Source organism: Phalaenopsis equestris, unplaced genomic scaffold, assembly GCF_001263595.1.
Source record: "Phalaenopsis equestris unplaced genomic scaffold, ASM126359v1 Scaffold001123, whole genome shotgun sequence".
NCBI classification, from domain to species: Eukaryota; Viridiplantae; Streptophyta; class Magnoliopsida; order Asparagales; family Orchidaceae; genus Phalaenopsis; species Phalaenopsis equestris.
In genome coordinates this window covers 86,798-103,198 of record NW_018165562.1, presented here as the reverse complement: position 1 = coordinate 103,198, position 16,401 = coordinate 86,798, and the positions used below count along the sequence as shown (strand labels likewise).

At 35.6% G+C, this 16,401-nt stretch overlaps 2 protein-coding genes across 2 annotated transcripts in view; one reads left to right on the top strand and one right to left on the bottom strand.

The window, feature by feature from the left end:
* The window catches only part of LOC110033283 (leucine--tRNA ligase, cytoplasmic), a 5,571-nt gene extending 3,114 nt beyond the window's left edge, over positions 1 to 2,457 (top strand). The window contains exons 2-3 of the mRNA XM_020737209.1: positions 1 to 1,909; positions 2,023 to 2,457. The exon at positions 1 to 1,909 is cut by the window's left edge and continues 1,157 nt beyond it. Of these exons, the coding sequence (XP_020592868.1) occupies positions 1 to 1,909; positions 2,023 to 2,275 (2,162 nt within the window). The 3' untranslated portion in view covers positions 2,276 to 2,457. The remainder of the gene's footprint in view (positions 1,910 to 2,022) is intronic.
* Positions 2,458 to 5,370: 2,913 nt separating this feature from the next.
* On the bottom strand, positions 5,371 to 15,410 carry LOC110033286 (putative SWI/SNF-related matrix-associated actin-dependent regulator of chromatin subfamily A member 3-like 1). Its single transcript, XM_020737212.1, has 3 exons — positions 13,633 to 15,410; positions 9,382 to 9,688; positions 5,371 to 6,639 (listed from the first exon to the last, which is right to left on the bottom strand). The coding sequence occupies exons 1-3, from the start codon at positions 15,076 to 15,078 to the stop codon at positions 5,831 to 5,833; spliced, it is 2,562 nt and encodes an 853-aa protein (XP_020592871.1). The 5' UTR covers positions 15,079 to 15,410; the 3' UTR covers positions 5,371 to 5,830.
* Between the last annotated feature and the right edge of the window lie 991 nt (positions 15,411 to 16,401).

Below are 16,401 nucleotides of genomic sequence, written 5' to 3'. Positions count from 1 at the left end.
TATGCGCTCTTCCCATGCTTACAATCTTAACAGATAAGGGTACGGGAATTGTGACGAGCGTGCCGAGCGACTCGCCGGACGACTACATGGCATTGAAGGATTTGAAATCAAAAGAAGGATTGAGATTGAAGTTTGGAGTTAAGGATGAGTGGGTTCTTCCCTTTGAGATCATTCCTATTATTAATATTCCAGAGTTTGGCGACAAATCGGCGGAGAAAGTATGCCATGATTTGAAAATAAAGAGCCAAAATGACAAAGAAAAGCTTGTGGAGGCGAAGAGATTGACATATTTGAAGGGTTTCACTGATGGAAAAATGCTTGTGGGTGAATTCAAAGGGATGAAGGTTCAGGAGGCAAAGCCGGTAATAAAAAACTTACTTATTGAAACCGGACAAGCAGTTGTTTACAGCGAGCCAGAGAAAAAGGTCATGTCAAGATCCGGCGATGAATGTGTGGTGGCTTTAACAGATCAGTGGTACATTACGTATGGCGAGGAGGAGTGGAAGAAGAAGGCAGAAGATTGTTTGTCGAGTATGAAGCTCTACTCTGAAGAAACTCGTCACTGTTTCGAGCATACACTGAGTTGGTTGAATCAGTGGGCTTGTTCGAGGTCGTTTGGACTCGGTACTCGTCTTCCTTGGGACGAACAGTTCCTCGTTGAGTCATTGTCTGATTCAACTTTCTACATGGCATATTACACCATTGCTCACCTTCTACAAAATGGTGATTTGTATGGTTCGGTTTCCTCATCTGTTAAGCCCGAACAGATGACCGACGAAGTTTGGGATTACATTTTCTGTGGCGGGAAGTGGCCATCATCCGATATTTCATCTTCCATTCTTCACCAAATGAAGCAAGAGTTTGAATATTGGTACCCTTTTGATCTTCGCGTATCGGGCAAAGATTTGATTCAGAATCATCTCACATTTTGCATTTATAACCACACAGCTCTCGTACCCCGCCATTATTGGCCGTGTGGATTCCGCTGCAACGGGCACATGATGCTCAATTCTGAGAAGATGTCGAAGTCCACCGGAAATTTCAGAACTCTCCGGCAGGCAATCGAGGAATTTTCTACCGATGCGACTCGATTTTCACTCGCCGATGCTGGGGATACTATGGATGATGCAAACTTCGTCTTCGAAACCGCGAATGCTGCTATATTGAGGCTGACCAAAGAGATTTCGTGGATCGAAGAAGTATTGGCTGCCGATTCGTCTCTCCGGGCTGGGCCGCCGTCTACCTATGCTGATCGTGCATTTGACAATGAGATAAACATTGCTATTAGTTCAACCGAACAAAACTACGCAGATTATATGTTCAGAAATGCTCTAAAAACAGGTTTTTACGACTTACAGGCCGCTCGAGATGAGTACCGAGTTTCTTGTGGATCAATTGGCATGAATCATGATTTATTATTGCGGTTTATCGACGTCCAAACACGACTTATTGCCCCTATATGCCCGCATTACGCGGAATTCGCGTGGAGATTTCTCTTAAAGAAGGATGGTTTTGTGATAAATGCTGGTTGGCCTTCGGCAGCTTCGCCGGATCTCACTTTACAGAGAGCTAACAAATATTTGCAGGATTCAATTATTTTAATGAGAAAACTGCTTCAGAAACAACAATCAGGTCCCAAGAAGAATAAGAAGGGGACTACAACTTTACAATCAGAAGATAACATTTTTTCTGTAGGTCTTATTTATGTTAATGGGCAATATGATGGTTGGAAAGAAGAATGCTTAAAAATACTTCAAAGAAAATTTGACAGAGAAACAGGTTCTTTTAAATCTGAGAAGGAAATATTGGAAGAACTGAAGGAAGGTTCTCTTGGGAAAGATATGAACATTAAACAGATACAGAAACTTTGCATGTCTTTTATTAAGTTCAAGATGGACGATGTGTCGCAGGTTGGCGTTTGTCGGCGTTCATGCCCTTGATCTAAAGCTGCCGTTCGATGAAATGGAGGTTCTTCGTGAGAACACAGATTTGATTCGAAGGCAGCTCGGCCTCGAGCATGTCGGTTGGCGTTCACGCCCTTGATCTGAAGCTGCCGTTCGATGAAATGGAGGTTCTTTGTGAGAACACGGATTTGATTCGAAGGCAGCTCGGCCTCGAGCATGTCGAAATCTTATTGGCATCAGACGAAGCTGCTTGCAGGAAAGCTGGGCCTCATATAACTTTGTTGACTCAGAATCCGCCTTCGCCGGGTAATCCAGTTTCGATCTTTTTGAGTAAGGCACAATTTTCTCAGATTTTGGCGGATTTCGCTTGATTCGAGATGGCGACACAGGTTTGAAAAATACTGCTCCTTTCTTCACAAGCTGTTTAATTTTTCATGCAAGCTGTGTTATTTAAAAGTGGATTTAATTTTTGATAGAATTTTGCACTTTTATGCTGAGTTTGTTTATCATAATTTTCTCTCTTGTGGTTTTAACTATAAAAATTCGTCCTTTTTATTATCTGTTTTATCCTAATTACTCACTGTCGATTTCATTAATCCATCATTTTATTCATGGAAGATTTACATGCAGCCCACTCAATTCTTATGTATTTGCATGTCTAACACCTGAACTTTTCTATTTTTACATATATGCCGCTCTACCCGTGCATGAGAAATTGTAGCGAACTTTTTAAAAGTTAACATAGTGGTATTTCTTATCTGATATTAAAGACTTAGGAGGTATAAATGTAAAAGAGCAAAGTTTGGATGTTAGATATATAAATACATAAGAATCATGTATTTATGTAGACATGCCTTAATTAATTCATGCTGCATGAGCTTTTTCTTGTTTAATGTTTGGAAGACTAATATTGAAAATTTCCTTTTTTGCAAAATTTTTAATTGCTTCATTCATAAGTTTTCTTTGGTTTTATATTTTTATCTAACTGCACTTTTTCTTCTTATCGCATTTATTCAATTTTATTTTTTGGGCAATTACATAAATAGAGCACCCGAAACTTGCTATTTACAAATCTACCGTCCTGTTTTATCCATCTCTCGAATTCTCACTCAAATATCAAAGGCCATAATAAAGCCCTTTATTTTTATCGAATTCCCAATAGTTTAATTATGGCACACGATAGTTCAAAAAAAAAATCAATTGGTCAGTTAGTTTGTAAATATCAATGTTTCAGGTTGTCTATATGTAATTATCCCACTTCTTATAACCTTTATTATTCAATTTGAGGAAGAAGTTAGTTTTATTTTGTAAAAAATGCTTTTTTTTTGGAATGTCATATACTCCATTTCTTTCTATCATTATTTTGTATGTACACCAATAGAAGAAATAAATTTTTATTCTTTTTTTTTTTAATTATAGGCACTAATTAAATTTTTCGTTTTTTTTTTCGTCTTTTAAGCTAGAATAGTTGATGGTGTCTGATTCACGAAAAATAATATATTCGGATAACTTACATCCAGGCTAGGTGCAGATAATGTTATTTGAGGTGTTATTGATAGTATTATAGTTTTATTTTGGTAAAATAACATCACAATAGTTCTAATAGCACTTAAATACTATCATCCACACTTGAAACTACATCAGGACTTCTGATGTAATATTTTCTCCTGATTCACAAGGGAACTTTTTGTTTACTCAATACAAGGGCCTTTATAATGTTACTAGAAGGGATATTTACATACAAATCACCTGAAACACTGATATTTATAAATTAACCCCCATTTGATATTTATGAACCTGTAATATTAAACTTTTATTTTCTAATTGGATAGAAATGTTACTTTTTAACTAGATTTGGACCCCTTGAGATTTGGTCCAAAAAGACAGTATGCACTATTCAAACTCACAACTTTAATGTTGAAAGCTAAACCCTCAACCACTATGTAGCAGATAAGTTGAGTTTCTTGGGATCACTCCTTTTCATAGTACTATAGTTATTGTCACAAAAGTAGTGTGTTTGAAAGTAGTAGGTATTTTTTTTTTTCATTTATCTTAAAAAGTCCAGTAAATTAGGTATAAATGTGAAAAAGTAATGTTCAGATTTTAGATATGTAATTACATATGAATTATATGATATTTATGCAAATCCCTTATTATTATCTAAATTCACATAATCCAATACCTCCTTAGAGCACATTTGACTATTATTTCATATTTTTTCATGCTTTGTATTATTTAAAAGGATGATTGTTTTGATGTGATAGGAAAGATTTGATTTGCATAAATGTAAAAAAAAGTAAACTTTAAGGGTTAGAGATGTAAATACATACCAATTGGGTGGTCCTATATATAAATGGCTCCTTTTTCCGATTGTTTACAAAACAACCATTTTCCTTTCTTTTTTCTTTTTCATATTCCCCCTAATCATGAAAAAGTCTCATCCTGTATTTTTCATTTTTATCAAATAATGCATCTCACGCTGATGCACGCGGATGCTTGATTTGTAAATATCGCTGTTTCGGTTGGGCTGATGCACGCGGATGCTTGATTTGTAAATATCGCTGTTTCGGTTGATCGGTATGTAAATATCTAATAATAATAATAATAATTTACAAACATATCACACATTTCTCATGTATTTATGTTTTTTACATCAAATTTTTTATAGTACCTAAAAAAATGCCACTGTTTTTAACTTCTAAAGCGAAATACATCTTTGCAAGCGTATGTTCGTCACAAAATGTTATAACTATAAATATCAAAATTTAGGTGTTAGCTATATAAATACATAAGAATTGTGTGGTATGCATGTAAAGTTCCCAAAATTTAATTATTCTCCGCTCAGAACTCCACACGTAGAGTTACGTGCAGAGTCCAATGAAATCACAAAACATAATAACACAAGGGAATATTATCCCCGTGTTATTCAAGTGTTATTTTATTTTATTCAAGTGTTATTATGTTCTGGGAATATTACTGATATTATAATAACACAATAACACTTGAATAACATACAACAACACATGAATAACACGGGGAATATTCCCGTCACCGGGCTGTTTTTTTTTTTTTTTCCTCTACGTGTGACGTGATTTCATTAGACTCTGTACATAACTCTACGTGCAGAGTCCTAATGTAATATTTTTTTCCAAAAAACAAAAAAAAAAAAAACGACCGGAGAATATCCAAATAAAAAATTTAATCATGACAATTTTTGTAGCCCTTAAATTTGTTTTGAGATTGATGCAACAAAATAGGAATTAATTAATCGATACATCCCACCCAAACATTTCAATACTAAAATAAATAAAAGACACCAATAGCACTACCTGCTGCTTCTCTGAAAATAAAGCCAGAAGAACAATCCTAGAGGCATTTACATATATACCATCCAATTCCCATCTATTTATGTATCTAACCCCTAAACTTTGCTTCTCCTTCTTCTTCTTTTTAACATTTATACCACCCAAATCATTCAATTCATATCACATCAAAAACATCATTTCATCACTACATGAAATACAACCTTCCATGCATAGTTAAGGTGGCATATATGTAAAAATTCATGATTAAGGGTAAGATATGTAAATACATAAGAATTGAGTGGCGTTCATGTAAATTTTCCAGAAAAAAACTAATCCTCTCCAAATTTGCAGCATTAACATATAAATAATACTAACATTTAGATGCACAAAATACCAAAACCAGCCAAAAAAAAGGGGATCAAGCTTTCTTCCAAAAATCAGGGGCATTTATCTAAATAGCACAAAATTCTTATGCATGCATACCTCACACCTAAACTATCATATAAATGTACATATAGCATTAGCACTAATATATGTATATGTGTAACTACAAAAGTTTAGGTGTGAGATATGTAAAAATACATAAGAATTGTGTGGTAGGAATGTAAATTTCGCAAGAACTTACAGGCGAAGCATGGCGTGAATATCATCAACACGCATTTCCCTCTGCAGCTTGGCAGCTTTCTTCCCAAACAGACCTCCGGCGAGCTTCTTCTTCCTCTCCTGTATCACCAAAATCCTTTCCTCAATACTATCCTTCACAATCAGCCTCACAACCTTCACCTCTTCCTTCTGCCCAATTCTATGAACCCTATCCATCGCCTGCTCCTCCGCTGCCGGGTTCCACCATGGCTCCACCAAATAGACTCTCGACGCCGCCGAGAGATTTAGTCCTGCACCGGCGGCTTTGAGGCTGGCTAACAAGACTGTTGGAGCATTCGGTTGATCCGACCCAAACTCCTTGATCACCGCCGCCCTCTTTTTTGTGCTCATCGAGCCATCTAAACGTAGGATGCCAAAACCGGCGGCCTTTAATGGCTCTTCTAACAAGATCAGCATCTTTCGGAATTGCGAGAAGACAACGGATTTCGTTGATTCATTTTGCTTCTTGGATTCATGGAGGAGGTTCAGCAATGCCGATGCTTTGGATGAGATGGGCGAGCCTGAGAAGTTTGTTGTGGGATTCTCGTCGGATGGTTTTGGCGGCGGAGCTAAGAAAAGTTTGGTTTCGGATAAGGGTTCCCGGCATAACGGGCAGCGAGGATTGAGAGTTTTGAGGGCTTTCAGTATGCAGGTTTGGCAGAAGATATGGGCACAGCATGTAATAATGGTTTTTTTGGGGGGTGAAAGGCAAACAGGGCAGTCAAAATCATCTCCATCTGCTAACATTAAGGTCAGTTTCTTCAGCAGCTCTGGGTTTTTGGAAACATCTACAATTTGAGGGGAAAAAAAGAGAGTAATAAGGCGTAACACAATTATCAATTGATTAGAAGTATTGTACTAGAAGGAAAAAAAAAACAGAGAATACTCTCGTCAAAAGATGATCAAGATGGATTTTAAAATTCTTGGATTTGCGTTGAGATAAGTGCAACATATGGGAAATCAATCAAGCATAGATTTCACTCATCTCAAGATAAATCTAAAGGGTTTTGAAACTCATTCTGATCAAAATTTGATGAGAATTCCTGAACTAGAAGCCCAATTACTGAAGGCAAAATGATGCAAGAAAAATAAAGCAATAAAACATTGTAATATTGCAAGAAGAGATTAGGATTAGCAATTTAAAGAGATTGTAAATTCACAGATTTTATTCTATGAAGAATGTATATTCTCTGCTATCTTCACCTCTATGTTGCATGGATGCCGATACGGGGACACGACAACGGACACGGGTTACTTATATTAGTAAAAATATATGACACAGACATGCATCAGATATGCAATTATAATAAAAATTTATATATATCCTTCTTATATTCACTCGTTCTTGAGTCCTGCCAAAAACTCAAAGATCCTCTATCGCTCGAATTTTGTAAGGATCGATGCATCCTCACAGCAGGACATCTTAAGATCTTGGTTGTAGTCCAGCTCTAACCAATAAATCTTCATTGTGTAAAAGTATTTGATGATAGGAACTTTACCTTATTTGGTAGTGACGAGCTTTATCTTGATTAGATGGGCATATCATCATTCACCTTTAAATAGGTTTGTGTAACTGCATCCCTAACCTCTTTTGAGGTGGAGAAAAACATAAAAGGTCTACTAATCTCAGCTAGCATGATGTTCAACAATCATGTCATGATAATCGAATCAATTTCTTCCCAAAGTAAAAACTTTGGGTTTCTAGGCTCCATAAGTAAATCCACAAGATGTTGGATCTTTTTCTTTCTCTTTAAAAAGGCTTTTACAATTTGGGTTCATTGAAGGCAATTTCTTCAATTCAAGCAATAAGATACTTGAAATATTTGACATTTTTCTTTGGTATTATTTTCACCATTAATCACGATTGACTCGTTTGAAGAGAAGCAAAAAAATCCAGGCACCGTGGGAAAAAGAAGAATTCGACAAGAGGGATAAAGTTGAAATTGAAAACCATAACCTTAAAGAATAATAATAAAAGTTGGAAGTAAAAACTCTAATCTCAACTAATAAGAACAAATGTTGAAAGGAACACCCTAGCCTTGCTCTAATACTATGTACAAATAACTAATGAAAAAAACCCTCAAAAATTTCGTCCACCTCTTTTGTACAAAAAAGGAGATATATATAAAACTCTTAAAAGCATTACAAAATATGAATAAATCAAAGCAATGAGTGAAAAAAAAAATTAAGGATTGGCGATTCTATAAAAAAAGCATAAGGATTACAATCTGAGGGTCGTAGAAAGGCAGATCTAGCAAATTAGAGTTTCGATCGGTATGTCTTGATCCAGCAATACAGAGCCCTAATCCATATGCCTAAAGTCCTTTGTTACCAAAAGGTTGTAAATAAACAGTTCCAATGATACAAATCTTGATCTGTGTGCCTTCAATTCTTTGTTATGATTGGACCAAAAGTTCAACAATTTCCAATCAAAGAAATCAAAAATATAAAATAAAATAAATTTTAATTCCCTTAACTTTAAAAACTCATGCTAATGAAGAATCCAAATCATTGATTTCAAAATTCCAATCTTTTTTATTTTTAAATACACTTTCAATGAAACAATCAACCATTGTACATTTACCACAAACTTTTACAGGTCAAAATTAACTGCAAAATATTTTTGTTTATTTTCTTCATCTAAGACCTATCATAAAAATAAAAAAAAGAAAGGCTTAATGTTTGAAAATGTATTTTTAAATATATGTAGCCATAATTCTTCGCTATCTTAAAAGACAAAATCAAGACTTTTTAATGGAAAAAAAGAAATATTTAAGTCCAAATAATTAAGAATCATTTTATACAAAATTATAAATATTGAAAAAATAAATAAATAAAATAGATGAGTTTTGATCCTATTCATGATGATGTTTATAATGATGATGATTATGTGATGATTTGATGATATGACGATGTGGTGATGATATGATGAATAAAAGAAAACTATATCGTAATTGTAATATAATTTCATTTGTTTTAATAACTCATATATTAAGAAAAAAAATCATACATTATGTATCTTAATGTCCGGTGTGTCAAACGGTATTTGATGTATGTTTAAACCATTCTTTTATCTCAATGAAAACATAACAACATACTCAAATTTCAATTTTAATAAAAATAATTTAAAATATAGAGGAATTTATAAACATAGCACAAAATTCCTATGTATTTACATGCCATACACCTAAACTTTTATATTTACACACATAATTAAATCTATAATATCACATTAAAAAGGCAACACTACCACATTTTAAAAGTGAAATGCACCTTTTCATGCATAGGTATAAAACACCAAAGTGATGTGTATGTATATATGAAAGCTTAGAGGTGAGATGTGTAAATACATAAGATCAGCGTACTGCCTTTGTAAATTTCCAAAAGGAACTGTCTAGCAACTGTTCATAGGCTTCATTTGTTTATAATAAACAAATCAAACAGAGAGAAGGTATCCCCATTAAATATAAAACACATAATAATCAACGATAAAAGTAAATTTTCTTTTTTTTTAAGGGTAAATGTCATACCTTCAAGACTGTTAGATGAGAGTAGTGATTTGAGGTCTGAGGGGCACAATGCCACATTATTACAGATCTGCCGAAGCCTCAATATAATGTGCAGTACAGTAGAATAATTGCGCAATACGGCGTCATCATTGATATACTCCTTCAGTGTACTTTTCGCCTCTGATTCCATCTTCTCGTATTGCTCTCGTTCTTCGGAAGTGAGTTCCACAAGATAAGTTTCAACAGTTTTTGGTGGCAGTAGAACTAAGCTGTCACTTCCATTATTTGTTCCTTTCATTCTCCTCAAAGAAATGCCGGCCATCAAGGCCTAAAAAAAAAATGAAGAGATGCATAAAATTATATTGGTTAAAAGGCAATCTTTATTCTAAACTACCTTAAAAAAACGAGGAAAATTTTAGGAAGATTTGCATAACACCACTCAATTCCTATCTATTTACATATCTAACACCTAAAATTTAATTTTACATTCCACTTTACGTATGCATGAAAATGGTATTTTATATTTTAAAAGTTTAAAAATAGTGGTATTTTTTTGTGATATGAAAGATTTGGGTGGTATTTACTTGCATCACTATCTAAAGTAACAAGCCCCAGGGTCCAACAAAGTTCGACAGTCTGATCATCCAGGTAGAAAATTGAAACTTCTATTGATTAATGGCAGAGAAGATATGAAATTAGTCTGATTAAGTTAAACTGGTTATACTGCGCATCTTGTTCTATCTAGTTTCTAGTTTTGAATCGTTTCGGAACAAATATAAGCAATATCTCAAAGTGACATGAATACAAATCCTATCACACCTTCTTCCTTGAATTCCACTCTTTCTAAGAGTATAACACAAACAAGAAATTCCCAACTAGCGGTGCAAAGAGTCAAGTCAAGTTCGAGTGACCCTTGACTTAAGAATGAGCTTGTAATTAATCGGATACGAGCTTGGTCTTAATGCTATGAGTTCGAGCCCCCCACAAGCCAGCTTGTTTATTGTGAAAGAGAAAAAATAATATTAACTTAAACTAGTGTTATAATAAAATTATAAACAGAAAGAAAAATTAGATGACAACAATAGGAAACCACTTGATAAAAAATGTAAAATATCACATTTTTAATGTTTTTAATGATGTAAAAAATAAAATCTTGAATTTTAATATATTTTGAATATATTTTCTATTAATTATTTTTTAAATGAGTGAGATCACGAGCAAACGAATTGAATCGGGGCAAGCTTGAGCTTTAGCTCGTTAGCATCTAGCTCAGCTCATGAGCCGAGCCCAAGCCGGCGCACGAGTTGGCTTGGCTCAGTTACACCTCTACTCCCAATGCATTATACTCATGATTTAGCTTAAAACAGCTTTAGTTGTTATAAAAATGCAAAAGATAGATACTGATGTACATTCACATATAGTTCTTTTGACATGAGGTGTATATTTTTCTTACCTGACCATGGTTTACCATCCTGGCATCACCTGATTTTTCGAAAGAATGCTATCTTAACATAACCCAAAATAAAGCAAAGGTAACCATGTTCTACCTAAAATTAGGTTACTTTAAATCTAGTTCTTTGTCCTCTCACCTGCGCTTAAGATAATATAGGAAGATACCGCATTTTCCAATGTTCCAGCTTAGGACAGGTAAAACTACATTCCCCTACTTTGATTGGATGGTACAAGAATTTTTCGAAAACAATATTTACCATAATTTTCATTAAAAACATTCCAAAGCTAATATTGAACTATAGATGACCACAAGTAAGTCGGGCATTTTTGTTGGGGAAATTTACATATATACCATACGATTCTTATGTATTTACAAATCTAACAGCCAAATTTCAATATTTACAATTATAACACCTTGGTGTTATAAACTTATGCATAAAAATGTGTATTTCACTTTAAAAAAGATAGTGATGGTATTTATGATATGATGTTAAATATTTGAGTGACATGCATGCAAATATGCATGTTTAGGCGTTAGATATGTAAATAAAGAACTTTGTGGTATGTATGCAAATACCCCCTTTTGTTTTACAATGCTTTTACCTATTTATCAGTACAAAAATTAAGCTTTCTTCCTGTTCACATGCCTTAGTGAAACGTATAAAATTACAAACAAGCCATCCCAATAATCAATTACCTCAACTATAAACCCCAATTAAATTCTCAAATTCAGTCCACAAAAATATTAAAAAAAAACTCCCAAAATCATGACAGTTGTCCCCTCCAGGGGAATTAAAAAAAAAAGAAAAAACTACAGGGTATCTTTAACCTGATAAAGTGAAGCAGCTAGCTTCACAAGATCGTTTGCCATGTTTGGAAGAATAATTAATTTTATCCAGATTTTCTACCGAAGTGCGAGGACCTTAAGTTAATGAAGGTAATGCCATTCTTAATCTTTTAAATTGCATGACAAGTAGTCCATGAACTGAAATCACAGTATAATACAACACAGGGAACACCAATAAAACTAGGGCTCTCAATCCTCCTTATCATCATTGGCTTTATCTCAACTTTGTTGTGCTTGTTGTGCCTATCACCCGAATAGCTAAAAGATGGTAAGATCATCTGCAAGGATGATAAACCAAAAGGTGATCAAAGTTGAGCTAGATAAACTAATGATCAAGCCCACTGGTTTTAAATACCATAACGAACTAGCCGATCTGACTGGTTCAATTATGAACTGATCCTCCGAGTAGGGCTATCAAAAAAGCTCATTGTTCATGAATAGCTCCGTGTTTGGTTTGCTAAATAGATCTTATTCGATTTATTTGCTAAGTAAACGATTTAAACATAAATAATTTTTTTAAGCTCAATTTATAAACAAGTTGAATACGAACAAACTTTGTTCGATTGTGTTTCGCTCATTTTAGCTCAAATTAATTAAATAATATTGTTATAATATTTTTATATTATATTTTTTTTGTATTTATAAATGTTAAACTCTATTAATTTTTAAATAATTCATCCTAATTTTGAGCTTAAAACAAGCTGAAGCGAACAAACAAATTCAAATTGAGTCAAACACGAACATGTTATTCAAAAGTCATTTCGAATACAAGCTTCTTTTGAGCTAAAAATTTTCGAGGGAGTTGAACATGAAAAAAAAAAATGCTCGCTCAAGCTTCACTCCCCTACCTTCAACTGGTTTAGTCTAGTTCCAAAATTATTTTTCACAACATAATCTAAACATTTAGTTTACCAGAGGAACCAATTAATCAGTTTGATTTTAATATTGATCAATTTATGGCTCTTTAATTTTGATCTGATAGCTAAAAATAAAACATTTCATTATAAAACTAATTGGTGAAATTGCTTTAATTTTAGTTGATATTAACATTCCAATCTAGTGCAAGTGTTCATATATTTTTGCAAGTATTTGTATAAATCTATAACTATATATAGATGAAATATTTAAAATATCATGTCCCAAAAGTATGATTTAGAGACATCTTCAAAATATTTAATGACAAAGTATCTTGATTTAATTTATTGTATTTTAAATTGGTGAAAATATTATTCCATCATCATTATATCCTTTAAATCATATTAAAATAATTTTAAAGCTTATTAAATCATGAGATTCAACCTTAATTCAATATCAATTGAATCTTTGAACCATGAACCTATACTTCTTTCCGTTTATGTTCGATTTTATTTTCAAAACCTTGATCCAACCTGTATTCCAGAAACCCATGCCTATAGGCGACGATCAACTATTTAATATTTCTAAATCAATACAGTTCTCAATTATCCTATGTGGGATCAAATCCAAATACACTCTCATGTCTAAACATCATCCACCTAACGTGAGAAGATACTACTCTAAATAGGAAACCTTCCATGGGAGGCCAAAGCAAAAACTAATTCATGTACTAATCAGGCCTATCAAAAAAAAGTGTGCTTCAAGTGGATTTTGGTTTTTTTTTATGGAAATCAATACATGCCTTCATCATCATTAACATTATCCAAACTATTTGGAACCAAAATCCTCTGGTCGCTGACAGCTGCAATATTAGACATTGAAATCCAAGTATATATAGGCATAACACTAAGAAAGACAGATTGGTAAAACAAATGAAGCACGCCATTTCTGGCATTATTGCTAGTAACATGAAATCAATTTCTGTGTTCCACATAGACATTGGGTAATCCATTAGTTGTTTCTCCGGTTAACCACCAGATTATATCAAAAAGAGAGAAGAATAAGAAGAAGAAAAAAAGAAACACTGAAAGAACAGCTGATGATCAAAGTTCTCATACCTGCAAGCGTGATATTCCACTATTGCACCCTTGATCCAGCGGTCGTTGGATAAGACTCTGCCAATAGCTCTTAATTGAGAATGGCTGAAATCTTAAGAAGGCCATAAGAGAAAACAAATCAAAGGAACTATTCTGTATTGGAGTTCCTGTTACCACCCACCTCCTCTGCGCCTTCAACTCAACAACTGCTTTAGTTTGTTGTGATCCAAAATTCTTAATAACATGGGCCTCATCCAAAATAACTCTCGCCCACTCTATCTCCTTAAGCGGGGACTGTGGGGAGCTAAACTCCAAAGCTAAAGTTTTGTAAGTTGTCAGCAAAATATCATGTCTCAGGAGAAACTTCACCTCCTTTATGCGCTCCCCATGGTACAAATACACCTGTAAGCTACCAGCTCTAGTGTGCTGCTCCAGTTGAGTTATCCATGTCGTAAGTACCGATGATGGGCAAACAACTAATGTTGTTTTGGTGCCCAAAAGCTCGTCAACATCAGCTTTCAATTTCTTCCTAGAACCCACGGCCCTTTTGTTACCAGACCTGCGCTTCCTCGTACCAGAAGATGTTCCAACATCATCTACCATGGCATAAGAAACACTAGCACCCGCTTTAGCAGAAGCAATCAAGGATAACAGAGTGAGGGTTTTACCCAATCCCATGTCATCAGCGAACATTCCACCCCTAAGAGGCTCTGGCCGCTCATTCGTTAAGTGATTTGTCAACACATTCAGAAAACCCCCATTCTTCTCCTTCCAAAACAATGGCAGATCCTTTGAATTCTCCCTGTGCACCAACCACCCCAGCCCTTCCTTCTGGTGATCGAACAACTCCGTTAATATCACATCCTTCGGAGGCTCAAGACGCTCAATCCCCTTCCTCTCCTTCCCCACAAGTGCAAATATCTCATCAATCCTTCTCCGCTCCTTGGAAGCGTTGCTATATGCGGACTCCTTAACAATGGCAGACTCAGAGAGGGTGAACTCGTGGTCATCGGGAGTGAAAAGATGAAGACCGCCATCCTCAATAGCGCATTGAACAGTAGGTATGGCGTTGGGGAGAGCGAATATGTGGATTTGACAGGGAAGACGGTAAGGGTTTCTGCCGTTACGCGGGGGCTTGGGAACGATGGCCTCAACGGCGGAGATGATGTGCGCGTCGAGGAGAGGGGCGAGAACGGCGGCAACAGTGCGCTCGATGTGGCCGACTTGAACGGTGCGGGTGTTGAGAACCTTGATGGCGTTGGAATCGTAAGGGTTTAGGGGTTCCCGGACGAGACCCACGAGCTCGCGGCCATTGATGGTGCCGGAGTAGTACCGGAGGCCGACGATGTTGGCGATCACGAAGCCGATCAGGTAGGAATCGGAGAGGACCTGAGAGGGGACGGTGAGGTCGTCAACGTCGTCGTCTTGTTCGAGGAATTGCTTCCAGAGATCATCTTCTTCCTCCATTGTCAAGGGAGGGAGAGAGCATGGGGTTTAGGGTTTTGGAGATTGTAGGGCGGGCGGTGGATTTTGAAATGCCGTGGGAAATGAACCCACTCACTTAATAATAATAAAATAAATATTTCAGAATAGTTGGCTCCCGTCCCGCTCCCGTTCGAAGCCGCCACCCGCGATGACGTCTCCGTTCGACTGCAACCACCGCGGCGCTCCACCGTCTGCACTTCCGGCGTCCTCTTCTCCTGCCTCCGGCCCGCGCCAATCCTTCTTCCCGCCTCCTGCCTCCACTCCATTCTCTGCGGTGCTTCGATCAAAGCTTCGTTCATTTTACATGATGTTAGAACCCTCATTCAGTTGTGTTGAAGTAGCTCTAGGTGCGACGGATTTTATTCTTGAGTTATTTTCAGGTTATTTCTGAGTTATTTTCAATAATTTTGAAATAATCAAAAAATAAAAACCGCGAGTTTTTTTTTGAATTATTTCGGGATTATTGAAAATAACCCAGAAATAACCTGAAAATAACTCAGGATAACCTCCGCTGCACATAGAGCTGCGTCAAGAGTCCCCACAGAAAAATTAGACGTTTTTGTTTAGGGTTTCGTGGAAATGGATTGAAGAGATTACTCCCTGATTTAGCAATTTTTGAGAAGTAAACATTGTTTTTTGTTGAAATAAAAATGGATTTTTTTAGGGTTTGTTTTGTTAAAGGCGAGATTTTTTGGGAAAAAAATGTATTGAAAGTAAGTGCAGTCTCAATGCAATTATCCATAATCAATTTTATGTTCTTCTTAGTCAGCCAGTAATATGTCACTATGTGGGTTATATCGGGCCCAGCTAAAAAAAATTAAAGTGAAACTGCGGAGGTTATTTGTGAGGATTGTTGAGGGATTATTGAGAGGTTATTGAGGCATAACATCTGCGGTTCCACTCCAATAACCTCTGTAATTCCATTTCAATAACCCATTACATTAACACACGCAATAACCCCCCGATAACCTTCACGGTTTCACGTCAATAGTCACACAATAACCTCCACGTGGCAGAATATTACTGAAAATCCGCACTCAGAGCTACGTACGTACTCCGTATGAAAAAATTTCATGAAGTCTTTTGTGTGGCCAGAGTCTTCACAGTGAAATTCTTACCATTGGTATAGAAAATCTTCTCTTATAAGTTGAGGGCATTTGTGTTGACATAGCTCTAGGTGCGGCGGATTTTATTCTTGAGTTATTTTCAGGTTATTTCTGAGTTATTTTCAATAATCCTGAAATAATCAAAAAATAAAAACCGAAACCGCGGGTTATTTTTAAATTATTTCGGGATTATTAAAAA